Source organism: Rhamphochromis sp. 'chilingali' (assembly GCF_963969265.1).
Source record: "Rhamphochromis sp. 'chilingali' genome assembly, chromosome: 4".
NCBI lineage: Eukaryota > Metazoa > Chordata > Actinopteri > Cichliformes > Cichlidae > Rhamphochromis > Rhamphochromis sp. 'chilingali'.
In genome coordinates this window covers 11,668,500-11,696,419 of record NC_137948.1, presented here as the reverse complement: position 1 = coordinate 11,696,419, position 27,920 = coordinate 11,668,500, and the positions used below count along the sequence as shown (strand labels likewise).

General features: G+C 39.0%; 2 protein-coding genes across 2 annotated transcripts; one reads left to right on the top strand and one right to left on the bottom strand.

Annotated features, from left to right (window-relative positions):
• Positions 1-142: 142 nt before the first annotated feature.
• On the bottom strand, positions 143-8,631 carry LOC308395818 (uncharacterized protein). Its single transcript, XM_080880810.1, has 7 exons — positions 8,115-8,631; positions 7,845-7,970; positions 7,414-7,743; positions 6,579-6,689; positions 6,438-6,476; positions 6,211-6,359; positions 143-1,511 (listed from the first exon to the last, which is right to left on the bottom strand). The coding sequence occupies exons 2-7, from the start codon at positions 7,876-7,878 to the stop codon at positions 1,095-1,097; spliced, it is 1,080 nt and encodes a 359-aa protein (XP_080736936.1). The 5' UTR covers positions 7,879-7,970; positions 8,115-8,631; the 3' UTR covers positions 143-1,094.
• Positions 8,632-14,843: 6,212 nt separating this feature from the next.
• Positions 14,844-18,721, top strand: LOC308395608 (uncharacterized protein). The gene is made up of 5 exons (XM_080880526.1): positions 14,844-14,951; positions 16,446-16,514; positions 16,627-16,675; positions 17,661-17,753; positions 18,025-18,721. The coding sequence occupies exons 2-5, from the start codon at positions 16,492-16,494 to the stop codon at positions 18,334-18,336; spliced, it is 477 nt and encodes a 158-aa protein (XP_080736652.1). The 5' UTR covers positions 14,844-14,951; positions 16,446-16,491; the 3' UTR covers positions 18,337-18,721.
• Positions 18,722-27,920: the final 9,199 nt, after the last annotated feature.

Genomic DNA, 27,920 nt, shown 5'->3' with positions numbered 1-27,920 from the left:
TTTTCCATATAGCCTGTTACTCCCAAGTCAACCCCCCCCCCCCAAAAAAAAACAAACAAAACAAAACAAACAAACAAACAAACAAACAAACAAACAACAAACACTCTTGAGGTCTAATATAGCATTTATTAAGTATTCGTATTAATTAGGGGTATTTGCATGTTAACAGGCATGATTAACAAGACTTGGTTGGCCAACTAGGTTTGCCAAGCAGACATTTAAGTAGAAGATTTAGTTTTTTAATATTAGACAAAATACATGAAACTATTATTTATAGAAAGCATTAAACAAAAAGCTTAGAGGGTTCAACATTTTTGTTTGTTTCTCTCTGCTGCATCTTTTTGAAACTGCTTCATGGCTTATTTCCAGTTGGAAATTATTAATTTTGTCTTTGTTTTTATGTTAGATGTACTGTCAACAAGTCACTGTCTTTTTGACAAATAAATTACGCCATCTTGAAAGAGCTTTTTTTTTTTGCTGCATTGAAAGCTAGGCATCAGTGTGACATTATATTACAAAAATATGATTTTTTTGTAGTAAGGTACAGGAAGTTCATATTTGGTTATTTATATCAGCCCTCACTGCCAATGTGTCTTTATTCACATGACCACTAGGAGTCATCGGAATACATGCGTTTCCTGTGGTGACCTCTATTTTTTTTTTTTTTTTAAAGGGAGCTACTGAAACTACCCTCCCACAAAATACTTCCAGATAAGCATCAACCTCAAAATACACTACATGTATCACAAATGCAGAACTACATCATTACTACAACTAACTAAGTGAAAAAGTGCAAATCACTTTTACTACAAACTCACACCAAAGGCAAATACGCAGTCTAGCTGCTAAATGTATTCATTCACTAGGGATGTAGTCCAGCACTTCCCCTGAACTTACCTAGAAATATTAACAGTGTCAAATGGTAGTTCACACACATTTTTTTCTCCAGTGTAAGGTAAATTTGATTAAGACACATATTAAACCACATGTGTAATCAAAACACTTAACAGCACCATTTAGTGTAAAAGCTTATAATGATGGAAATAGGTTTTGCTTATAACTGTCAGAAAAATATATACATTCTATCTTTGAGATCAACTCTGATTTACTCCTGATAAATCTAAACCAAACCAAAGTGTTCTGGGCTTCTCTTCGGTGGATTCACAGGGAGCTCTGGAGACACAAGGAGATCCACTATTAGTACCGCTCGTTGTATTTTTGGATGTCAAAGGTTTATCTCTGTGTTTCCTACACTTGCTAACACCTGTTCTTTCAGATATTACATCTGGCAAAGGATTTATGTAGATCCCAGAGTTATTATCGTGGTCATTTTGATGCTCTGCGGGTGGATGTTCTGAAGCTGCAGCAAGTTTGGACACGGATATGTTCTCATAGATATGAAGGTGTAGGCTAGATGTCGTTTCTGTTGGTTCAGTTGCTGGTGGATCCAGTCTTTGATGGTGTGTATGAATAGAGGAACGCCCAGGTAACTTCTGAAGATGCTCTGCTCCCTTGAAAACAGACAAAAATAAAAAAACAAACATAAATAAATAAATCAGAATTTTCTTATATGTTCAAAATATTTATTTTATTTTATTTTACTCACATGGCATTGAATAGCATTACTTATTAGCTGAGTAATTACTATGTGAATTAGACAAAAATGTATAAATCTAAATCTTTCTACAGTAAGGATAGAGGCATGCACGGTGCCATCAAAATGTATTTCCCCTATTCCTGATTTCTCAGTTTTTTGCATATTTCTTACACTTAAATGTTTCAGAGCATCAAATACATTTTTGTTTATTATTTAAAGAGAACTGGAGTAAATACAAAATGCATTAAAAATGTTTATTAAGGAAAAATAAGTAATCCAAATCTTTCTGGCCCTTTGTGAAAAAGTAAATGCATCCTCTTGTTAAATCATCAAGTAATTAATTAACCTGTTTTTGAAAAGCTGAGTTCAATTTCACTACACACCTAGAATTGCTAACGTCCAGACCTGTTTGATAAAGAAAACACTTAAATAGAGCCTGTCTGCCAAGGAAAAGTAGGCTAATGGGAAATTCACAGAGAAACTCGTGGATTCTTCAACTGACCGCTGCGGCACACCTGCACCAGGGCAAACCTCCGCCTACCCCACTCCTGCTTTACAGGTGAAAATAGAACAACAGGACCGCTAGTCTTTGATTTTATTTATTTTCTGCTGTGTTTCACTTGCATCTATTTGAAAGAGTGAGTGTAAACACACAATAAAATATTTTATGTGCTGGAATGTGCAGAAAATAGGTTTAAATGTTAAACAAATTTCTTCCAGTCAGAGAATGTTGCATATAATTAAATTTTTGCTTGATGCATAAAGTTAAAAGATTAAAACTAATAAAACAAGTTTTAAAAAGAGACTTTTCCATTTGATTACATTTTGTATGATGGATTATGCAGAAAAATGGCAATATTGTTCTGTTTGTCCTGATTCTCCCTAGTTGGTGTCTGACCTTTTTTCCTGTGCATCTTTGCTGATTTGATGAAAGCCCAGTCTGGTTAACCACATGTTTTGAGAGTTTGTGTTCCAGAGGGTGTTGGGAGTCAAAGACTAGGTCCAATCAAAGACCAGACTTAAAGATGCTTTTGTATGACCTTAAATAGGCGATCAGGCTTAAAAATAGGGCTGAACGATTATGGAAAATAATCTAATTGCGATTTTTTTGCCCCAATATTGCGATTGCGATGCGATATGCGATTATTTTTTAAGGTCTTTGTCTTCTGTATTATTAAACAAAGACAAGCAATACATCATATAGTATGGCCAATACTATATTACATTAATTTTAAACTGTTCTTTCCTGGAAGACAGACCTCTGTTATGATGACATGAGGTGATGCATGAATTGATGACTGACATTTTTATTTAACTTCTTCAATCACAACAGTATATTTGAACATACACAATAGTTTATTTTTAGCTTACAAACATCTGAGCATAAAGTGCTGACAAGGAACCCTGGTGTAAACATTAAAATGAAAGTCAGTACAATGTGCAGATTGCAGAAATATACATAAACAAAATCAGTGGCTTTACCACACTCAGTTTTTCGACATCTGTGAACTACTAGACAGTCATTAAATTAAAAAATAATATTAAATAAATAAAACTAATAAATAAAAAATACACACATCTTACTGATCTCTGCAGTCAGTAACATTACACATAAAGTGCAAACATAATAGCAATTGTATAAACACACACACAAACACGCCTTTAAAATTTAAAGGCGTGAAATTGGACGGTCTAGTTCTGATTAGCGTCACCGCTGTCTCGGTGGAGTTTAATAAACTCGGCCGTCTGCTTCTTGCTATCTAAAATATAACCAGACACTGGTGTAAATTCTCGACTGTCTCATACTTCTGTTTAATAAGTTTTCTGTTTGACGTTTAGTCAGCTGTGTGAAAACTAAGGAGGAACCCACCCGGGGGATTAATAAAGTTTTATTTTATCTAATCTAATAACTTTAATCTCAGCCAAACCGATTTACTCACGAACAAACAAAACACTGAAAAAAGCCCAACAATAACATTTTTAGGTTGTCTAAGTGACTTATATATTACGTTTAACCCGAGCAGCGAAACTCCGCGGTGATCTGAAAATGATGTGCCGGGAGTTGTGCCGTTCTCGGCCGCATCAGTAACCCTCGAGCTCCCGGCTAGCTGTCGAGCTGGTGGGTAGCAGACGCCTCTGAAAACGTCGAAGCACTTTTGCAAATATGGGATATCTTGATAAACCGAGCAGATATTTGATGTTTACACAACTACTTTCTCGCCTGAAAATATTTTAAAAGTTTATTTTGTGACCCTGAAAGATTAGTATGAGTAATTTTAAAATTTAGTAGCGGCCGCCATTGTTGGAAACTGGAGTTTGGCTGGGCCGCGCTATGAATTCTGGGATATGGTAGTAATTTGGACAGCCTTCGGCGCGTCGCTGTGACGTAATCGGTCTACAAATGCGGCCTCAGGAGGATGCAGCCCATGAATTTGGACATGTCCAGAGTATAATCGCAGCCTTTGCGGTTAGAAAATTGCACTTGATCATGTCGCGATATTATCGCAAATGCGATATATCGTTCAGCCCTACTTAAAAAGCTTTCCTAAAGTGACTGAATTTCCTCCACAGTGATGTGAAAGACTCGTTGTTAGTTGTCACAATACTTCTTGGTCAAATAGCCCTTCACAGCCTGGAGGCGTGTTTGGCGTCATTGTCCTGTTGAATTACACATGACAGTCCAACTAAACGCAAACCAGATGGGATAGCATGTTGCTGCACGATGTTGTGGTACTCATATTGGTTCAGTGTGTCTTCAATTTTGAATAAATCCCCAACAGTGTCACCAGCAAAGCACCAGCACACCATCATGCCACCTCCTCTGTGCTTCACGGTGGGAACCATGCATGTAGAGACCATCAGTTCACCTTTTCTGCATGGTGGGTGGAAGCAAAGATCTCACATTTGGACTCATAAGACCAAAATACAGATTTCAACTGGTCCAATGTTTATTCCTTGTGTTTCTTGGCCCAAGCAAGTCTCTTCTGCTTGTTGCTTTTCCTTAGTAGTGGTTTCTTAGAAGCTATTTGACCATAAAGGTCGGATTCGCACAGTCTCCTCTGAACAGTTGATGTAGAGCAGGGGTGCCCAATCCCGGTCCTCGAGAGCTACCGTCCTACAGCTTTTAGATGCATCCCTACTCCAACACAGCTGAATCAAATGGTTTGATTACCTCTTCAGCATGCCATCGTGTTTGGCAAAGGCCTGATAACAAGCCATTCATTTGATTCAGCTGTGTTGGAGTAGGGATGCATCTAAAAGCTGCAGGATAGTAGCTCTCGAGGACTGGGATTGGGCAGCCCTGATGTAGAGGAATATCTGCTACTGGAACATTGATCTGGGCTCCAATCTGAGGTGTGGTTAAATTGCAATTTTTGAGGCTGATGACTCAGATCAATTTATCCTAAGCAGCAGATGTGATTCTTTGTCTTTCTTTCCTGGGGCAGTCCTCATTTGAGCCAGTTAGCCCTTTTTTTTTTTTTTTTTTGCAATTTTCTGGACTGACTGACCTTCAGTTCTTAAAATAATGATGGGTTAGGGACTGTCATTTCTCTTTACTTAGCTGATTGATTCTTGCCATAATATGAATTCTAACAGTTTTTAAATAGGGCTGTCAGCTGTGCACCAACCTGACTTCTGCACAACACAATGGTCCCAATGCCATTAAGAAGGAAAAGGTGACTACATCATGAAGCTCACTGAGAGAAAGGTGTGCAGAGCTGTTACAAAGCAAAGGCTGGCTACTTTCAGGAATCTAAAATATAAGACATTTTTTGAGTTATTTATATTTTTTCTTTGCTGCAAATATCCATAAATTCATACATTTGATGTCTTCAGTATGTATCTACAATGTAGAAAGTAGTAAAAATACAGAAAAATCATTAAATGAGAAGGTGTGTCCAAACTTTTGACTGGTAGTGTATGAGTTTTCTACTCAAAAAGGCCTCTGTGTTCTTCTTTAAATGTAATTCACTACAAATTAAACAGAAATGTAAAATGTTAGTCAGTGTACTTCTGAGACACTTGAATGCAGAATTCAGTTTCTCTGTGTACCAGATCACCAGACATAGCCAGACTATCTCTCCCCCTTCTCACTTTCTTAATTGTGCTTAGTTAACCATCATGTTGCTTGAAGGTTAGTATTTTTATCTTGCTACTTTTAACAGGAAGACAGTAGAACTTATCTTTGCATCTAATGGTGTCAGTGAGTGTGTGCTTCTGAAACAGGAGTGACTTCCAGTGCCAGTATCTGTTACTTTGCAAGAATACCTTTTTAGTTGACCCAGATTTATCACCAGAGCTATACACAATATGACTTTTGACTTTTCAATTGTAAGGGGAAGAAGCATTTTACTTAAAATGTCAAACCATTCCTTTAGCACAACACTAATGTAACACTGTGGTTTTAACACATCCCCATTGAAAAATTCCACAATATAAAAAAATGAGAAATGACTTTTGGAAAACCCCTCGTCACATACTTACATTTGATGTATAAAAAAAAAAAACCCAATCATATTCTACTTTATTTAATTTGCTGTCTAAGGCAATCACTGATCTCTAGGAGGGAATGAACCTCCTGATAGTGTGATCTCCAATTTTCCATCTCATACCTCTTGTTGATGCGCACTGCTGACATCTGTGTTGTTGAAGCAAACTTGTAGTTGAGGTTTTGAGGTTTTTCTGTACTTCCTGAAGCATACTGTCAGCATCAGGAGACATGCCATAGCAATGCCCCCGACTGCAGCATACACAATGGTGCCTGATGAAAACAAGATTATAGAATCATCTTATTCATCAGTAACTTATACACCAATCACATCCTCAAGTGGAAACTCACCTGTGCTGATTTTAGGTTGTTCTTTAGTGGAGAATGATTCTGCAAAACAGGACTCAATATTACTTCTTTATGTAAAATGTATCCAGAATTTATATTTGTAAGGACTGTAAATCAATAATTTGTAATACATTGTTTTTATACCCATTGAAGGTTTTGTAGGCTTAATGGTGTCTGTTCCAGTTGTTAACTGTGTTGTGTTGGTATTCTGATATGTCCATGTGGTAGGAACATCAGGTGTCTCAGTTTCAACAGCTGTATAAGAGAAAGGGGCAAATTATGGTACTATTATTAACTAATCAATATACAATATATATATTCTAAAAGTAAAAGTTTTTCATTCAAAATTTAATTCCGCAATAAGATTACTGTTTTTAGATACCTTTATTTTTTATATATATCTAGGGATGTTTTCTGCAAAATAAGTTTTATGTCATGGATATATAAGTGGAATTTTTAATATACTGATGCAAAAAGGAATTGATGCATTTTACAGATGTATTCACTTCAGGTGTCCAGAAGCTAGTTTTAACAACTTTGTATTAATATAGCTTATCGAGAGATGACTTAGAACAAGAAAAACAAAAAGTTAAAATAAACCTATTTGATTGTTTTAATGCTCTGATGTTTCTAATATGTTATGAACTGGATGTTTTTCTTCACTGAGCCTCCAAAAATACAATAAAACCACGTGAGAAGAAAAAAAGGGGAAATAAATCTTTTGAATCTTTTAACAAGAAGATCCAGTCAAGCCACGAGGGGAAATTACTTGGAACCACCAGATTATAAACCGGATTATAAAATGCATTTTAATTCACAAGCTATGCTTTTATATGCAGTAATTTTTTTCTGAAATAAAGAACTATAAGAAACGTGGAGTATTTTTTTTTCCTTATCTTTTGAAGTAAGAATGCAGATGCATAATTCAAATTAAGCGTACTGATAAAATAAACTCAGAAGAAATAAAATGATGACATACCTTTCTTTACTGTGAGCTGTATCTGAGTGTATGTGTCCAAACCAGGCCTGTCCACTCCACACCAATATTTCTGATGTGAGTCTGACAGCTGGAGATGACTCAAGGTCACAGTGAAGGATCCATCTCCAGAATCCACCAGAGTTATCCTCCCGGACTCTGCTCTTCCACCAGATTTTACAGTAGCCAGCCTGTCTTTCTCGCTCCCACATGGATCTTTGCAAAAGTATTTATTATACGTCCATGCAAGTCTGTGTGAGCACTGGAAGGAGACATTTCTGCCCTGAAATCCTTCTATCTTCATCAACTTGTTTCCATCTGCCAACGTAGCTGCTAAAATTGGCAAGATATAGTGCATCCCGGAGTTAAACAAATGTTAGAAAACATTAATACGTTAATTAATTACATTAATATAATTTTTCTAAGCCACTTACTGCAAAAAAGACAGATGATATAGATGGTCTTCATTTTGGCTGATAAACTGCCAGCTCAGTGGTTCTTATCTTGGTGGTCCTTTCAGGTATTTACGACTGGTCAAACTCTTTCAGTTTGCTCCACCACTGTACGAGGTTGTGCACATGAATTGAATTATATTGTAAGTCACGATCGCGATAAAACTGTAAACTAGTCGAAAATATTTACCAAGTAAATGAAATCACTGTCACATACAAATGATTGCGAAAGAATACAAGGTGCGAGCTTACTATAAGCGCACAGAGCAGTCACGGTGTGCAGAGAAGCGTTTGTTTGTGACGAGTGGGGGGCAAACACGCCTCCGCAGATGTGTCACAGCTGCACTCCTCTCGCGTGAATTGACCTGACTTGTGAAAGCAAAGAAAGGAAGGAACTGCTTCAAAGAACTGACACCTACACAAACTTGATGACGGCCTCAGTTAACTGACAGTTACTCGTTGACAGCAGCACAGTTTTATGCCATAGTTGTCTATATTTTTTTCTTTTAGCACGTAGCGTTAGATTTGTGATCAAGTCATCTACATCTGTAGATGAGTTTGATAGTGAATACATTTTAAAGTTCTGAAACCTCCCTGTTTAAAAGCTTAGCTACAGTGTTTTCCTTCTCCAAACAGGATTTTACTCATTTTAATCAAAGACCGTACTTTAATTTTGAAAACTGGTTTACTTCCCGTCGACATCTGTGCAAGTAACAATAGGAATTACACCCGTTCAGTCCAGCTGGTTTTAAAAAGAGGCAGAGGAATCACACAGTGCCAGCCAGTGAGGGGCACAGACACAGCAGGGCGAGGAGGAAGCAGCAAAATGGTCATCAAGGAAATCTGATTTGAAACTAGATCCAGACACAGAGGAGGAGCCGGACTCAGCAGTAACAGCATTTACAATAACATGCAACTGATTAAAGACTGGTTATACTCCCACTACATTGCTGTCTTAACCTCTTGGGTATTTGTGCTATGGTTGTTTTGACCAGAAGAAAATCCAACACTGTTTCAGACTTTGCTTTAATTGGTCTTTAAAAAAAAAATCAAAAGTTTTTCAGTTGAAAACACCTGATTCTATTTCTGCTTTCAAATTAACTGGTAATCCCAGAGGGTCATTTAATTTTGCCACTCATCTTTGTAATATTGGGAGGGAAGAACTTGATTTAAATTTGAATTTTCAGTACAAATGTGGTAACGGCCCTCATATATTTAATAATATTTAATTTCCCCAAACATATTTACTATTGATTTCATTTTCAATAAACTTCTCACATTGTTGCCTGACACCTACAACGTCTCCTTTACAAAAAGCAAAAACAGGAAGACGTGAAATAATGATGACTCCAGTATTTGCCTACATTTAGTTTCAGTTGCATGAGTATCATTCTGGTGACTTGACAAACCAAACCAAAGCAGGAACAGAAATTTAGATTCACCACAAACCTACAACAACATACTGAATACATCTTACTTTATACTTCTTATATCTGCATCTGTTGATGTCGATCAACAACTGTGCAGTAAGCTGCACATGTAAAAAAAATATATAAAATTCACTTTTCATAAGGTATGATTTAAATTTTTTAAATTTTAAAATATAAAATAAAACATAGAAAAGAATTAACAGTTTGCAGACTGTAGAACTAAAATTAAAAGATCTGCTAGAGGTAGATATCTGGAGTTTTTTGTGCATTATTTTTTTTCAGCTCTGCAGCTGCCCCACAAGGTGGTGAGGATGTGCGTGGTTTATTTTTTATTTTTTTGTGTGTCTGTATAAACAGACTGCAAATCAATTTCCCACTGGGGACAATAAAGTTACCATTGTTACCCCTGTTCTGTATACAAAAAAAAAAAGAAAAAAGAAAATGTAAAATATGTTTTAATTGTGAATATCCAGCACCCCACAAGATATTCAGGTGTCTTTCTCACAGATACTTTATTCAGCACACCAAAAATGTTTTTTCTTGGTTCAGCACCAACGTTTCTCGAGCTGACTCCCCTCTCTCACACACACACACACACACACACACACACACACACACACACACACACACACACACACACACACACACACACAAATCACAACAACAGTCACCTGAAGGTACTTTACTTTACATTGTAAGGTAGACTCTACAATAATAAATACAGAGGAAAACCCAACAATCATGATCCCCTATGAGCTAGCACTTTAAGGACAGTAGAAGGAAAAACTCAATTTTAACAGGAAGAAACCTCCGGCAGAACCAGGCTCAGGGATGAGCAGCTATCTGCTGTGACCAGTTGGAGTGAGAGAAGCAAGACAGGATAAAAGACATGCTGTGGAAGAGAGCCAGAGATGAATAACAAGTATGATTCAGTGCAGAGAAGTCACACAGTGAGTGAGAAAGGTGACTGAAAAAGAGATACTCAATGCATCATGGGAATCCCCCGGCAGCCTACAACTTTTGCAGCACAACTAAAGGAGGATTTAGGGTCACCTGATCCAGCCCTAACGATATGCTTTAGCAAAAAGTAAAGTTTTTGGAACTGCCAAACCACCTTTTTTGCATGGTATTCAAGTTGTGCCTGTTTATCTTTTGTATGTTGTTATGAATTGTACTGGCCAAATAAGTAAAAGTGCTTTTAATCTGAATGCACCCAGGCAAAGAAGCTTTGGTACCTTCATCGTCCAAAGGCATCAAGGCAGATTTGTCCAGTTTATTTTGTAGCCCGAGAGAGAACCAAAATTGTAAATTATCTAATCAATGGATGGATGGATGTCTCAAAGTTGTCTAAAAACAAAATAATGTCATCTGCCTAAAGAGATATGATATGATTTTGAGCACCAATTCTAATGTGAGAGACTGTGGACTGTCTAATGACTTGTGCTAAGGGTTCTCGAGAGAGAGAGAGAGAGAGAAAGAGAGAGAGAGAGAGAGAGAGAGAGAGAGAGGCAGAACAAGAGAGGGGAAAGTGGGCAACCCTGCCTTGTCCCATGGTTGTTACATCTTGTGAGGCTGTGGGAGTGTGTGGATGTGCTGTTCCTCTCTCTCCGCCTCCTCCTCTCTTGCTCCTCCCCTCTGTCTTTCTTTTACTCTGCCCTAGCTGATGCCCTTTCCCTCGTTTGGCACCTGAACTCAGTCAGCAATTACCTCTCAGAGGTTACTTGGGAAGAATTGTGTGGTGCAGGGTGGTTGTCCTGTGTCTCTACATTGCTTTCTAGGTGATTGAAAGGTCTTATTGTGTGATTGTGCTGCCTGTGGTGTGGAGCGTTGGGAGAAGTGGAGACAGTAACTGCGCCAAGTGAGTAGTGTGGGCCTCAACAGCAGTAGAGCTTGCTGCTGCTAGCGAAGGGTGGGCCTGTGGGCCCTCGGAAGTGCACTTTACTTTGTTGTTTATTAGTTGTTTTCTTGCTGTTGTTATCTTTTTCTTATTTAGTCTTATTGATAAAGTGGTGTTGCTGTCTCTTTGTGTTAAGAGTATTTGTAATAAAACCTTAATATATGCTAAACACCTTTGTTTGGTTTCGTTTTCATTCTTTTCCGGTCCTGTTTGTTACCGCTCCCCACACTTTCCCCTAGATCTCATTTGTGGGGATGTAACAACACTGAATGTAAACAAGGGAGAAATAAGGTCCCCTGTTAGTACACTTGCAAAGGGTGAGTGGTCTGTCTTAATCATTGCAACAAACTTCTGCTTAAACCCAAAGTGTTTTAATACTGTCCATGTATATTCCCACTCTAGCCTGTCAAAGGCTTTCTCCGCATCATGTAAGAATACTGCACATGGATTATGATAGCCATCTGTGGCATCTATGATATGCAACAGCCTTCTTATGTTATCAGATGCGAGCCTCCCTCAGATAAATCCTGTCTGGTCTGCATTAACTAAAACGTGAATAACTCTTTCCAAGCGCAATGCGAGAGACTTGGCACATACTTTGTAGTGATGGGATCTTTTTAGAGAACCGGCTCTTCAGGTTGTTTTGTTGCTTTAATTAATTTATTATTAACAACAATATGAAATTATGCACAAAAGGAATTACTAATGCAAAAAAAGTGGTTTTATTCATATATGTTTATATATAAATATATACGGTGGCCCCTAGAGACAAAACACGTACAAATTCCAAAACACATTTCTAGCATTAACTGAACTTCCCAAACAGAGCTTCCTAGATCACTTAAATTACACAATTGAAAGCATATTGTTTGTATATTTATACACAATCACTCATATATATTCAAATAATAAAAAAAAAAAAGTTCATTTACCTGTTACTACCACACACCAAATCCGGTGGTTGGTACTTCTGTCAGTGCGCCCCAGGGCAGCTGTGGCTACAATGTAGCTTGCTATTGCTAGTGTGTGAATGTGTGTGTGAATGGGTGAATGACTGAATGTAGTGTAAAGCACTCTGGGGTCCTTAAGGACTAGAAAAGCGCTATACAAATGCAGGCCATTTTACTTGCTGGCTTGTGTAGCCACTAGGTAACAAAAGCTCAACACTGCCCCTAGCATCCTGTAGCACTTCTGCTGTGTTTTGTACGTGTTTTGAGTTTTTATGTGCTTCGGAGTTTGTACGTGCTTTGTCTCTAGTGGCCACCGTAAATATACTTTTATTTATTCACTCCACATAAAATGTAATAAATAAATCATATAATACAAAAACCAACTATTCACATTTCAACTTTTAACTATTTCCAGCTTTTTCCTGCAAACTACAACACAATTAAATATAAATTAAAATATGAAAACAAAAAGAAGATGCACATTCTCTGTCATATGGGCCTGCATGAATAAACTTTCTGAATCCTTTATCATCTGCAACTGAAAATAGTTGTGGATGACTACTATACCTTTCTAATGTGACGTTGTTGTCCCTGGCTCTCTTTCTCTCTCTCTCTCTGTTCCTGTACTACTGCGAGTGTAACTACTGCCCCTCCCCCTTCTTCCCAGCACAAAGCACAAGGCTGGCGTGCGGAGTGAAGCGGAAAAAAGTGCAAGAGAGAAGGTGAAAGAAAGAAAAAATACCCCACGGCCCGCATTGTTCACGTCAAAGATCCGGCTCTAAGAGCCATTTCGTTCGAGACCGACACATCACTAATACTTTGAGATCAGTTGTGAGTAGGGATATTGGTCTGAAACTAGATCACTCAGAGGATCCTTTACCTTTTTTAAGAGAAGAGTAATAAGTGCTATTTTCTCATCTCTCTGGAAAGAGACATTCTGGATTGCAAAATTAAGAGTCAAGCATAAGTGAGCCGATCATATCCCAAAGCCATCTATTCCAAGATTTAGCCTTTTATTTAGACCTTTCAGCGCTCTATGCAGCTCATCCAGAGTTAATGGGGCCTCCAACCCGTCCTGAGCTGCTTGTGAGATTTGGGGTAGTTCCAAACTGTCAAAACTCTTACAAATAGACTCCTTGAAATTGATCTCTGATTTATACAGATTTTCAAAAAGCAATATAAAAAGGCAGTGGTATTGCTTGGGGGTTTGTTGCAATTTTACCATCTGCAGCTTTTATTACTGGGATGGGTGTCCTTGTTTAAGCATAAGTACCAACAGATGACAAGGACACTCTGATTCAAAATAGTACTTCTGTCTGGTTCTATGGAAGATGAACTCTGCTTTAGATAAGGTTACTGCATTGTATTCATCTGTCTGTGATGCTAGGAGTGTAGACTGGTAATCTAACTTTTTTTTTGTAAATTCTGTAATAATTCTATTTGATTTTCTAAAATAGAGACCTGAGCAACTTTTGATTTTGCCTGCACAGAGGAGAATGAGATGCAAAAACCATGAATAAAACATTTTGTAGTCTCCCATAAGACCTGTGGGTCAATGTCTACATTGGTGCTGATATCTAAGAAATCTTTCAGCTGGAGCTAAAGCATGCTAAGAAGAGTAGGGTTGATTAACAGCGATGTATTCAGTCACCACCTAGGGGTCCTAGTCTTAGTATTAGGCAGGTCGATGCTCCATAATAAGGCCGAGTCATCAGATAACAAGATTGGCTGAATAGAAGTACTACCTGAAATTAGGCAAGGGCTAAAAAAAAATGTAATTTATCCTACAGAATGTCTTGTGTTTATTGGAGAAGAATGTGTAATCCTTGGTGTCAATGTTCTGCATACGCCAGAGATTGATAAGGGTGAGATCTCTAATGAGTGCATTCAGCAGAGTGGATGAGAGATTAGTTGCTGCATCTGGATTAGATTTATCAAAAACAGGGTTAATAACGGCACTGAAGTCATCTCCCAACACTAAGGAACAGTCATTTTGTTCTAATAGTGCGTTGGCAAAATAGGTAAAAAAGTCTCTGTCTGGCTCATCTGGACAGTATATAGATACGAATGCTAATTTGTGATTTAAAATACTGCCAGTGATAAGTGCCATTCTCATCATTTTAAGCACTTTGTTAGCAGCCTGTTGTAAAAAGACACTTTATTGCCATTTCTTTAGTTGATTCTACAAAAAAAAAAGCCCATGATGACAAAGTTTGTTGTTATTAAAAAAAATTTTTAAATACCAACAATGTGAGACCCAAAGAGCTGGTATTAAAAACCTGGCATAATATGTATGGTGTGTAGTTTGTTTTTGAAAAAAATATGAGGAAATTGGACAAATGGAGGGAAAAGGTGGCAGGCCTGAAACTGTATATGACAACATGAAATTAAATGGCTAAAACACTTTGACATAGGAGCTGTGAGACACACCCGGCCTTGTTGAAGCTTCAAGAGAAATGGTCTCAGTGGAAGGGTGGGTGTCAAAAAGTAATGCTTAAGGAAGAAAAACACACTCAAAAAAATCAACTAGGGCATGTGTTTGATTAACAAAGTAGTAATATGTTTACATCACATGAAGAAATCATTTTTATGCTCATTAAATGATTCATTCTTTTTTGTTGAATATAAATCAAAGAAAACTTTGATGAGTTAAATTCGTCCATGGCAATCCAATGAGAATGAGGTCCATCAAACCAACGGCTCTGATAGCGTCATGTATTGCGCATGCTCCACGCCCACCGGATGCGGAAAGGTCCGTTGAGAAGTTAACGAGCGCACGTGGAGTTACTTCTTTGGCATACCTGATAGTGAGGTAAGTAATATTTCTTGATATATTTATTTAGGTTAGTGGAGTGAGAGATAAATACTATTACCGGTAGTTAAAATTTTTTACCTGTGTAGTGTGGAGATTTAGAGGAGTTTTATATATAGCAGGGAGGTTGTAGACCCAAGCATTTTTCAAATGTAAGTCGGTGAATTTAATGTTTTTTTAAAAACTTAACCGGAGTCGCTAATTGTTGCAACAGAGCAAAAACTGATGAGGTTATTTTGGTAAGTTGGTTTTTTTTTTTTTTTGTTTCTGTCGACTTTGAATGAGGTTTGTTTCATGGTTATCTGCGTTGGTAGGACTGTTTTTCTTCTCTGGAGTTAGCTAACTTTGAAGAGCGGGAAAGCCGCGTAGAGCCGTTACGTCTTCGCATATAGCTCCGTGAATGACAGGTTACTTTCTGCTTAACCGGAGTTGGTGATTGTTGGTAGTAGTGGTAAGACTGACCGACATGGTTTTGGTGATTTTATGAGTGTTTTATGATGCTCTATCTAAAATTCCTGTTTTTGTCAGTGGAGTTTAGTCGCGGGCAACCGCATTAACTGGATTGATGAAAGGTTTAATTCAACTAAACCAGCGTTTAGGGGAGTTAATAACAAGGAGTAAGATAAAATCTGTCACAATAATTGCATGTGCATTTTCTTTTTTTGTAATATATTCACTTAGTTTTCGAATTCAGAATGATTTAGGTAGATAATTGTTCGGGTTATAGTTTCTCTGGTGCTCTGCATTAAGGCTGACTAACGGTGCGTTCACACCGAACGCGATAGACGCCCCTAGCTGATCGCGTGCACATTTGCACCTCGAAGCGCGTCCAGCATGAACTGGTCGAGCTTTATATGCAATTTTCACGCGTATGAAGAAGAGATCTGGGAGGAAGTAGTGCCAGACGGTATGTTATTAAAATGGCAGCTGTCAATCTAGCGTTTGAAGAAAGAGTCTCCCTTCTCTATTTGCTGTGGAGAGCAGAGCAGTGCCTAAAGGACGTCCTCACCGTACCTGGGTCCATCAGGTCTTCCACAAGCGTGAGCAGTTTGGTGAGTTTCACCACTTGCTCCAGAAGCTCCGTCTGGATGACGGCCGCTTTCAGCTGTACCACCTTCTGTCCCTTGCCGAGTTTGAGGAGCTGCTGTCCCGCAGATTTTACCAGCTGGAGCGGTAGACGTGATAAGCGCGAATGCACAAAATGCACCACACAAACTGCAGCGCGTATTTTACTTCGCGCTTCAAAGGCGTCAGTCGTGTGAAGTAGGCAGAAAAGCGTTTTCTCAATGCAAATCTGCTTCCGAAGTTTAGCTGGACCTCCAGTCACGCTTCATCGTGCTCCTCCATTGACTTTACATGTAAACCTGAAGCTCTGGTCGCGTCTATCGCGTTCGGTGTGTACGCACCGTAACAGTCTTCACATTTCACAGTATGTAGATATTAACACAAATTTGTCAGAGTAATAACTTTGTTTTAATTAATTTCTCTCCCCAGAAATACATCACAAAATAAAGCCACATTCCCATGCTCTGAGATTCTTATGCACCTCCTCAACAATACATGGTAAGTTCATGTTTGCCTTATTATTATTATTATTATGTTATTTATTTTTTTTGGATGATGCAGAAGTTTAATCTCCTTGACGTTTTCTAATGCATATTTCATTTTTTATCAGTGACGTGTATGTGGCAGTGCAAGCATTGTGTTACCAGAGAGAGCAGCAGGTACAAATTACTTCAACATTATAAACTACATCATCATTACGGAATAGGTCAACATTATCTGTGCATATATGTTAATTGTCCGTGCACATTTAAGACTTGGAGTGGACTGAACACTCATGTCTATAAAGCTCATTCATCTCAGTTTACACAGACAGCTTCAAGTTCAGTAACTTTTAAATGTGAGTTATGTGACTGCAGTGACGTCTTCTCTGAGAGAGATTTTTTTGTCCATATTGGAACACATCTGCGAAGTAACGAGACAGTTAGTTGTGTGTTTCTTGGTTGCCCTTTCAAGACAAATATTTACAATACATTTTATACACACAAGAGGAAGCATCATCCACACACACTTAAAGATTTTAAAGACAGGGTAGTTACACGTGTGGACCCAGTTCAAGTGATAGAGTCCTCTGATAACGTAAGGGCTAGCTGTTCTGAAGATGTATCCTATGGTGAATTTGAAAGTGAGTCAGTGACAGAATGTGATAATAGTGCTGTTGAAAACTAATTGAACGGAAATTAGCAGTAATATTGTTGAAATTGGAACACATATTTCATGTTCCAGCAAAAGGATTAGATGAGTTCTTAGAGGAGTTAGTTTTTCTGTTGAGTTCAGCTAGTGTACCTCTGACAAAGCGTACAATTAGAGAAATTTTTAAGAGCCTTAACCTCCATATTAGTCAGGCTGTTATTGAAGAGCTTGCAAATTCTGTGTTTCTAACCCTGTGGCTAAAATATTGGGAAAGTGTGGCCCTCTTGCCACTCCTTATAAAAGAAAACTATACTACATACAAAATTTTAGGGTTGTAGAGCCTGTTGAGTATTTTTTATCGATAGACCAAAGGAAGTCATTTCAGTACAAACGCTATATAAGAACCAGTCTATTTACCATGTGGCCTTTTGGACTCTTCCAAACTAAGTATTCCTTTTTCAAACTGCTGCCTAAAAGCTAAATATTGTCATTATGGATTCCCTTTTTTCTTAGGATGACACAATACATGCAAGACGAGCATGCATCCTGAAGTCCTTGTGTGTCTACCTGAATGAAGACCATGAGAAACTTGTGAAGCAATATACGGTCAGTTAAATTCACAAGTTGTTCTGTGTTATGTAATTTGCTCCAGGAGTTATGGGTAATTTCAATATATGAAATGGTAAAATGTGACACCACGTGTGAATAAAAGATATTGCAATTGGTCCTTGTTTTGTTTCATGTCAAATTTCTGAGGTGTGAAACCAGAGACATAGAATTTAGTAAATATATCAGCATATTCACGCTGATTGCTGAATTCCTTTATTTTTTTCATATCTAGACTCAAACAAATGTATTATTGTATTTTACGTCACAGAACACTGAGGCCAACACTGAAGCCATGGAACAAACTGTGATGGGAGTGTATGTCATACATCAGGAGGGTGCGGAGCCTGGAGATGACCCAGAGAACATCGGTGTCCTGATTGAAGGCGTGGAGGTTCTCACTGGTTTGAGGAGCATTGCAATTGCTTGTGCTCTGTTATTTGGACTGATATACTGTCTGAACCTAAGCTACCCACCGGAGCTCAAATGCACTTTTGAAGTCTTGCAAAAGATTATCATGAAGCTGGATGGACAGAGGTTGTCATCCAAGGCACAGTTTCTAAAAAACAAGCTAATGGGGTGAATGAGCTTGAAACAGACTCAGGCAAGCCAGATATTTTTTTTTCAAGGTTTTTGCAATGCAAATATGTGTTTACTGTTTTAAAGTTTAAAATTGTAAGTTATAAAATGTTCATATAAACTATGTGGTTTGCTCTGCGGCTATTATACAAAGATTGTTTGTTCATAACTTAAAGTCTTATACAGTTTAAGTGTAAATACTGATTTTTGCCAGATGGCAATTGTTACAAAGGCAAATGCACACTGGTTTTCACAAATTGTTTGAGTGGAGCAGTTATACTCAAAATTGAATGTTTTCTCCACACGTTAAATAGCATAAAGTCACTATTAATGGATACAGCCTGATTAAATGGAGGACTAATGTATGCAAGCAACATAGTAATGTTGAATGTTATATCTGAGCTTTAAATTGTGTTAAAATTCATATTGTTGTTTGCAATGCATATTTTACTACATTTTACGAAAGTTGCTTTGGGGATAATATTTTTTGTCTGCAAACTATTCAACAGACTTATTTCATTTTTATTATTAGGGTTAGGGTTATTTTATTGTATTTTTTCTTTCAGTCAGCATGTCTTGATCTGGAAGTTCTGTGGTCTTAGTATGAGATGGTTAAAGGGGAGAAAGCTAGGCTGAACTGGGATCCTGCCAACTGTTTTAAGAATGTTCAAGCAAAATAAAAGAGATGGTTTTGCAAGTTATCATTTATGTATGTTTCATTAATTTAATTAAAAGTAATGTTTACATAAGCAATACAAACACTAACTGAAACATGATTGGTGTAAGTACTACAGACATAAATTACATTTGTTCATTCAACAAGATTAACATTGGTGTAACAAATATTTTACTAGTTCATGTAACAAGACTGACTTTTGATGTGCCAAGGTGTTTAAACAATAACATGAATTTAAATTAATTAGACTAACTTGGTACAAACATGTTAACTGAATAAAAATCAAATTAACTGAATGTTAATGTTTAAATTATGTTACACTTACAAACATATTTAGTGTTGAAACAACACAATCAAGATGGATTGATATAACATGATTTGTTTAGATGGAATATAGGTGGCAAGATGAAATTAAGTTCATCCAATGAATTATTTTTTTGAGTGCAGAAAAAACAACTGAGATATGCCAAATAACAACACCTGGAATGAAAATACGTGACGAACCAAAATTTGAAAAGTTTGGTTCCAGTTGTGTATACCTATCTGTAAAATGTGGTGGAAGCTTTGATATTTTTGGGGCCTGCATTTCAGCCAGTGGTGTTGGCGATCTTATCAAAATTGATGGAATTATGAATGCAAAAATGCATGAACAACACTCTTTCAAAAATAATTGATAGAAGGCCCCAAACAAGACTCTTGATTACCCAGGATGTTGACTGGATATAGCTTGTTCTGTGAACAACATAAAAACAATGTTTAAACTGTGTGAACACTTTCTAAGACTTGTATTTGTTTATTTTCATATATTATTCATTTTCACTTCACACAAGCGAGTGTGTGAATTGAGGCCATTACCAGGTAATTCATCTGAACATGGTTAAAAATGGGAAAAAGGGATAAATAGTATTTAAAGATTATTTCTTTGTAAAAGATTAAAGGTATAAAACACAGACAGTTTAGTTTGTCCTGCCACTCTTGGTCTTTTATTCAGTTTAAGCTGTCTTTTGGCTTGTGTCCTGTTCTTTAATTTATCACTATCCATCTGCTTCTCCAGTAAACATGGCTTCTATAACACTACCCATGCAAGAAATGTTGAAACTTCCCTTTTGCTCTTCATTGTAAATTACAGATCAGTGTGGTGTTATGTTTCAAAAAAAAAAGAAAAAAAAGAAGAAGAAGAAGTTTCACCGTTTTACAGTAATAAAGTCTGTTTGGGGTTGTTTATATCAGTGCTGACCCTCACAGTGTCTTTATTAATATGACCCCTGGGACAGACAAAAATCCAAGTATCTGGCATGTTATATGAGGATAGAGTATCTGTAAAGACATGACATTACTCACATTTTCACAAGGTGTCACTAATTGCAAATGCAACCCCTGTTCTGTGACAACAACCACAATATTCACAAGTATGGTCATGAAGGTAAAAAATAAACGCACCACAGCATACTACAGTGACTAAACTTCATCTACTGAACTTCCCTCTTACTCTGACCTTAACCAGAGGAGTCAACCATATGAAGTGGTATTTCAGACCTGGTTAACCTTATGTGAACAAGCTTTTTATATTCAAATGCAAAAAAATTTTGAGTTAGGGTTCAGATCTCTAGATTCATGTATGTCCAAATTCCTTTGGAAAAATAAACCCCCACGTATAAGCTTAAAAACACTACAAAAGACCAAGGATAAAGGAGGACTAGAACTGCCTAACTTTCAGCACTACTTCTTAGCCAACAGGCTTCAGTTTATCTCAGGATGGCTAAAACACACCCTCTTAGATGAACCTTGGCTAGATGTAGAACAAGCACTCTGCAATAATCTAGAGATCTCAGACCTACCATTTATCAGCTCAAACATCCAACGACATGAATGCTTTAAAAGCATCAACATCAGCTCTTCTCTGACAGCATGGTGGGAGTTTCTAAAATTGACGGCGTCTTCATTAATCCCATGCAAACGTACACCTATCTGGAACAACCCTGACATATTACAAAACAATAATATGATAAACTTTTCAGATTGGAGTGATAAAGGAATCAAATATTTAGAACATATACTAGAAGGAACAGAATTTATTTCATTTGACGGACTAGTTACACAATATGGGATCAACAAGAAAAGATTTTTAGAATATCAACAAATTAAATCCATAGTAAAAAAGAAATTTAAACCGGGTCAAGTTGAACTACAAACACCACCAAGTGTGGTTCAATTTCTTACTCTTAAACCCCCCAAATTACTATCCAAAGTATACAGAATGCTTTCTAAAACAGATGAATCAATATCACTTCCTATTGCAAAATGGGAAGCGGATTTATCAGTTAACTTAGACCTAAACTTCTGGTCTCAGATTTGCTTAAAAACCTTTCATCTAATTAGAAATCCCAGTCTTCAATTAATTCAATACAAAATATTACATAGAGTGCACTATACAGGTCATCGGATGTTCAAGATGGGCTTTACGTCTACCAACAACTGCTCACACTGCCAAACCAATTCACTGGACAATTATATCCACGCTCTTTGGTTCTGTCCACCAGTTCAGAAGTTTTGGCGCGAGATATGTGAAGACTTATCGAAGTGTCTGAAATGCAACATTCCAACTTCCCCCTTAGTGTGTTTGTTGGGCAGCTTAGATAATGTCACTTCAGAAAAGAATATAGCCCATATGATCTTCACTGCCCTATGCATAGCCAAGAAAACAGTCCTCATGAACTGGAAAAATAAAAATAATCTTAATTCTAACCAATATAGAAATTATCTATTAGATTACATTAGTCTTGATACAGCCTCTGCTACCACATCAGATCAATTGCTCTGGGCTCCTTTGATCAGCTCCATCACCTAGTGGGGGTGGGGGGTCATAGTCTGGTCCCGCCTTCACTGTTGTGATTGGTGTGGGGGTAGGGACAGGCTTAGGGCGTCGGGGGGTTCCCCGGAGGCATCTTCCTTGGGGGGCTCAACCCGGGGTAGCGGTCATGTCCGGTTAGGGGCTCTGTTGGCTCTCAGGTGACTGTTTCCTCGCGGCTGCGTGCAGCGGGGCTAGGGGAGGGTCTGTGCTGACGGACGTGGGTTACTGACCTGGTAGCCTGGCTGCCCCTGGGTGGGTCCGGGATGGGCGTGAGGTTCTGGGGGCGCTCCGTCTCTGGGCTGGGACCCGGACCGGGCCTCGGGGGCTTGGGTCCTGGTTGGTGTGTTGCCGGGGTTGTGGGCGGGTGGGTGCATGGGGGCCCAGCCCTGGAGCAGGGTGCCGCCGGTGCGTCGAGCCACCTGGGGGGCTCTTCAACTGGTGGGGGAGATTGTCACATCTTGCAGGAGCTTTCCTCTCCTCAGGAGCTCCCTCTGCAGGAGGGGGAGATACAGGAGAGGTGGAGGAAGATCTCAGCCTGGGTGTCTATTGTCTTATGTAGTCTGGAAGATGAGTGGATGGTGGGGTGGGTGCAGTTTTCTCTGTGGTGGGGTTGGGTGGACTGTCCCGGGCTCTGTGGGGCCGGGCGGCGCTGCTGCACTGGGCCCCGGTCTGGATGGGCCTGGGCCCCCTTTCCCTGGCGGGTCGCGGAGTATGGGGGTGCCTACTGGGGTCAGCGGGGGAGCTGGCCCCAGGGAGGGGTCACTTGCCCCTCCCTTCCTTCCCTCCCCATCTCCAGCTGCCTCCCTCTTCCCGCTCCACCACAACCACCCACACATGCAGGGCCTTGGAGTAGGGGTATGTCACCAGGGTGCAGAGGAGGCTACCCCCCCCCCCCCCCCCCCCCCCCCTGTCCCCTTCGGGCTGCCTCTGCCTCAATTTTATCCCACAACTTAGACATTCACATTACTCACACTCTCATTACACATACATATAGGATCTTGGGGGTGGGCACGATACACGGAGTCCAAAGTACCATCAGGGTGTACACCCCACCCCTGGCATCGTTGCCCACCTCTCAATTTTAAATACACGTAGACATTGAGGGCTAGCAGGAGGGACCATGCGCTTACCTGCTGCTCTCTGGCAGGTAGCTCCAAGCCCTCCTGGGTTTTAAATGCACCTTAGAACACACATGCATCAACACTACAATGAGCGGGTGGAGGGAGGTTTGGAGTCTTCTCTCACCCCCATTCTCTGCGACCTGCTGGAGCAGGGGGGCTAGGACTAGGAGGAGGAGTTGGCCGTCCGACTGCGGTCTGGAGTGTGGAGCCTTCCTGCTGCTGCGGAGTCGGGGCGGTCTGCCTCCCCCCACCGCAGGGAAAAGGGAAACACCACCTGGGTCTGGGTGCAGACCCGGTTTGTAGAGTATGCTTGGGGAGTGTGATCGTGTGTACAACGTCTCTTTATGTCTGTCTCCACGTTGGTTGAGTGTGGAGTAAGTGCATATGAGAGCATGAGGGTGGGAATGGATGTTTGTATCTGTGTGTGCCTGTATGTCTGTGTCTATATGTCAGGTTGGGTGTCAGGCGCCACCTCTCTGGGGACATCTCAGGCCCTCCAAGGTTTGGAGGCCTATCTCCCCCTACCACCACTTCCCCTGCCAGTGGTGGACCCCCTCAGACATCGGTGCGTTGGTGGTTCTTTGTGTCCGGGGGTGGGCGTCCAGGTACACACCGGCTCACTCCTTGGCGGCCGCTTATCGGGGCCTGGAGCCTGGGGCTCGCTCGGGCCACTTCGGAGGTGGGGTGCCCCCGGCCTCTCGGCCTGGGGCTCGGTCACTCAGGCGCAGCTGGCTGCCGGCGGAGTTCACGGGCGCGTCACTGCAACTCCCCCTGGCTTCTGCTCCGCGGCTGCTGAGTGAGCCCTCATCTGGGACTCTCCTCAGCTCTTTCCGGGACAGTGGCGCAGCTGCCCCTCTGTTGGTCTTCCTTGGTCTCTTGTGTTCTGGGGGCCTCTGGATGTCTGGAGTTTTGATCTCCTCTACACCTGCTTCACGCCCTGGAGGACGGGGCTGTGGCCCCCCCACACCCTCTAGCAGATTATTACATGAAGGAACCTTTTAAAAAACAAAAAACAAGCGCGTCCATGCTCACAGGTGTACACACGGGTGATCACACCCACAAACTACACCCTTTTTGGCTCCTACCTCAAAGCACACTGTGTTCTGTTGATCTTATGTGCTGCACAATAATGTTTAACATTTAGTATTTACTGTCATATTCCCATATATCATTGTGATGTTGTTTATTCTATTACTCTTGTTCTCTTCTGCTTGCTTTCTTTTTTCTTTCTCAGCAGGTGATCCAGGTGATTGATATATGCATTTTTTTTCTCTGCCCGTTCTGTTGGTTTTTGTCTTTTGCCCTTCTCCCCCGTCCCTCTTCTCAGCTGTTTCTCTTTCCCTCTTTCTTTCTCCCCTTCTTTCCCCCAGTCAAGTCTGTCCCGTATTCAGTAAGTGAAAATAAAATAAACAATAAAAGGTGAATCAAATGGACCATTACGGCAAGGCTGGGATGGTCAGTTTGGTAAAGTAAATCCGTTGGGCATCTTTCTTTGCCTTTAGACAACAATTCTGATGGCAAAAGAGCCAAACGGGACAGGCCAAAAAAATAAATAAATAAATAAAAAAATAAATTTTTGAGTTACAGAAACACAGGCAGCTACAGTGGTGAATTAGAAATAACCACAGTGAAATTTAGCATACACCCTCAGTGTGACGAAGATTTCAGATGAAGCTTTTAATACCCGGAGTATCCACTTGTCGAGGAATTTCCATAAAATTTACACAAATCTCATATATCTTTGCGATTAGCTCTGATTTATTCCAGACAAATCTAAACCAAGCCATCAAACAGCTGGTTGTCTGACACAACAAAAAATCCATAACATCAACACAGCTGGTACAACTTCTAATGACTTACTCTCACTTTGCTCCAGCAAATTCAACCCCGAATATATTTTATGCTTTATTTTATTCACAGTGATTAGAGATCACCCTGATCACTGCCTTTGATAGCAGTATCTGATTCATACCTCTCTTGTTTGCATTGCTCAGATCTGCCCTGTTGTTGATTATGGCTCACTCAGTCAATGCAGCTGCTAAAGCCATTCATGTTATTAGAAGAAGGCATCTACTTCAACATTTAAATGAATTCATGTATAAATTTAGGATTTCGCTTACCACATAAAAGACAGGAGATGAAAGAAATGCTGGAAAAAGTGCCAGCTCTGTTGTTGCTACAGACTCTGCATTTGGAGTTACAAAGTTAAAGGCTTATAGCACCACTGTACGCATTTGCAAATGAAATATATTTATTAATAAACAAGAGCCGGTCATGAGCCGATCCAATGACCTCTTTCAATACATACACAGCATGCTTCATGACCCTCAGCCTCATTGAACTGCCACACACAGTGTTACTCTGTGGAGGAAGCATGAATGTTACTTTCCTCCACATTTGTTTACACTGAGAAACAGTTTTTCAAAATTAACTATTGAAGTTAATCTTTGCTGCGTGTCACTAGATGCACTGACATTTATCAGTGAATTACTTTGTGACTGGAAACAGTTTTTAAAATGAAAAACGAATGGATGTGAATGTTCTCTGTTGGATTGAAATCTGATGACTGCACAGTCCATTTATCTACAGAGAATTTATTGCCACTTTCAGGAAAACAGTTGAGATGATACGAGCTTCGTGACATCATGCTAGAAGCAGCCATGAGAAAATAAAACATGGTCATTAAAGGATAACCATTCATACAAGGCATGATGGATCCATGCTTTCCCATACTTAACATCACATTGTGATCACAGAGCACAGCAGACATGGAGTGGAAACAATAACTTTTAATTCAGTGTATAGGCATATTATAATGAAAACAAGTGTTGCTCATAATTGGAAAATGTATTTGTCTCCAAATGTCCATAAAAAGTACAGATTATAACTTAACTTCCTGAGGTTCCTGCAATCACAGGTTCTTTCATATATTAAAGATGGCAAGACATTAATGTAGATGCCAGTTATTATTATTCATTTGAGCCCTCCATGGGCGAATACCCTGAACCTGCCAGAGGGCTGGAGAAATAAATGGCTTTATAGACAGCAGTGAGTGTGCTGCATTTGGTTTATGTGGGTTTAAATGTTTGTAGATCTGATCTTTGTTGATGAGTAGAGACAGAAGAACTTGCAGACAGCTTGCTACAGTTGTTTGTTCTCGTGTCAGTGTCATTGTACCCACAACTGACCTATTAAAAAGTGACAAAAAAGTGTTGAGATATATAGATATATATAAAAATCCAAAGTTTTTAATGATACATATGAAATATGAAAGTTTATGCGCAGCCAGTTGGCTTTGCTCTGCTTAGTTTAACTGAAAGACAGAAAGCATGGGGTATAGGCTATCAAACAAATTTAGTCAAATTTAATCCATTAAAGACAAAAAACAAACAAACAAACACACAAAAACCAGGTGCATTTTTAAGGGAGCCGTCAGCCAGACGATTTCTTTGACATGATTTGTAATTTTGTTTTTAGTTTTGTCGACTGGCCATTTAATGAATACTTGAGGAGTCAAGGAGGCTCTAATAGAAGTAAACTGAGATATAAAAATGTTAGCAAGTGCCCTCCGGGTATGCTTATCTGGTAATAGAGCCAGACAAACCATTTCTCCCATGTCCCAGTGTCTGAAAATCTCAGACAACCACCTCCTGTTTTGCCATTATATTTAAGAGAAGGACATGAAAGTGGTTTTGGTACAGAGTTGGGGTTGTATAACTCTCATGATTTACTTTTCAATATAATTCTGTAATTCCACCCAGAAAGTTTTTTTTATATATAACTTCTTTTATATTCCTTCTTCCTAACAGGTGTCTTCCATTTTCTAACTCATACCTTGCTTTCATTTGAATTTCTGGTGTCTGCTCTGTTGGTGTAAACCTGTAGTTTATTGTTTGATGTTCTTCTGGATTTCTTGAAGCGTACTGCCATCATCAAGACAGAGATCAGAATAACACCCCCAACGGTAGCACAAATGATGTTGCCTGATGTATTAAAAAGAAATCTTGAATCATGTAGCCTTTATACAACTTTTTCTTCTTATAATGCATAATATCAGACAGAACTTATACCTGTTGTGGACTGCTTCAAGGTGGGATTCGGATATGGCAATGTAGAAGAAATATCAGTCTCATTTTCAACAGCTGTGTAAGAAGAAGTGGTAGAAGAGTTATTTAGAGAGATGATAAGTTCTGTAAAAATAATACAAATGAAATCATTAAAATGCTAAAGTTTGTCAAACGTATTATCTGCTTACTATACTTTGATATCGAAGTACGCAAGGAAAAAAATGTGCACAAAAATGTTTTCTCAGTTATTTTTTTTTCTATTTTGAGTATTGTTGGATACTTTTGTTTGGGGGTTTTTTCTGGTACAACTTGTGATATTTGCTCGCTTCAACATGAAATTCAAAAATAAAGTTCTCTTCTTTTTTCACTAAATTACATTTAAAAAACACTTTACATTTTCATGTCAGTAGTTCTTTTTTTGCAATATAATGTTTTTCTGATTGTTGTCATAGTACTGGGTCATTTTGACCCAGTGTTTTTGAGTTACTGTGTTTTGGTGTTATTTTGTATTGTATGTGGTTTATGTTTTAGGTACCTCCGGTTTTTTAAATATTTTAATTATCCTTTCATATATTAAATACTTGAAAGTATTTAACATGCGGAAAAAAATCACAGCATTTATGTTCAGAGTTTGTAACAATGTTGTTTGTAATATATTTTTGCTAGTAAGAAATGAATATGTAAAACTTTACCAACCTTTAGATACAGCTATAGAATTCACTGTAGTGATGCATTTTTAATCAAGCTAAAAGAAATAGGATTATACACGTACATTTCATTACTGTGAGCTGTACATCAATGTATGAGTCCAAACCAGGCCTGTCTACTCCACACCGGTATTTCTGTGAGTCTGACAGCTGGAGATGACTGAAG

What these genes read in the sequence shown, in the direction of transcription:
- LOC308395818 (XM_080880810.1), bottom strand. Translation starts at nt 7,878, where the DNA reads ATGAAGACCATCTATATCATCTGTCTTTTTTGCA. An exon ending in ACAACCTAAAATCAGCACAG is followed by an intron (nt 6,360 to 6,437) that starts GTGAGTTTCCAC and finishes TGTTTTCATCAG; the next exon opens with GCACCATTGTGTATGCTGCA. An exon ending in GCAGTGCGCATCAACAAGAG is followed by an intron (nt 1,512 to 6,210) that starts GTATGAGATGGA and finishes TCTGTTTTCAAG; the next exon opens with GGAGCAGAGCATCTTCAGAA.
- LOC308395608 (XM_080880526.1), top strand. Translation starts at nt 16,492, where the DNA reads ATGCACCTCCTCAACAATACATG. An exon ending in CACCTCCTCAACAATACATG is followed by an intron (nt 16,515 to 16,626) that starts GTAAGTTCATGT and finishes ATTTTTTATCAG; the next exon opens with TGACGTGTATGTGGCAGTGC. An exon ending in GTTACCAGAGAGAGCAGCAG is followed by an intron (nt 16,676 to 17,660) that starts GTACAAATTACT and finishes CTTTTTTCTTAG; the next exon opens with GATGACACAATACATGCAAG.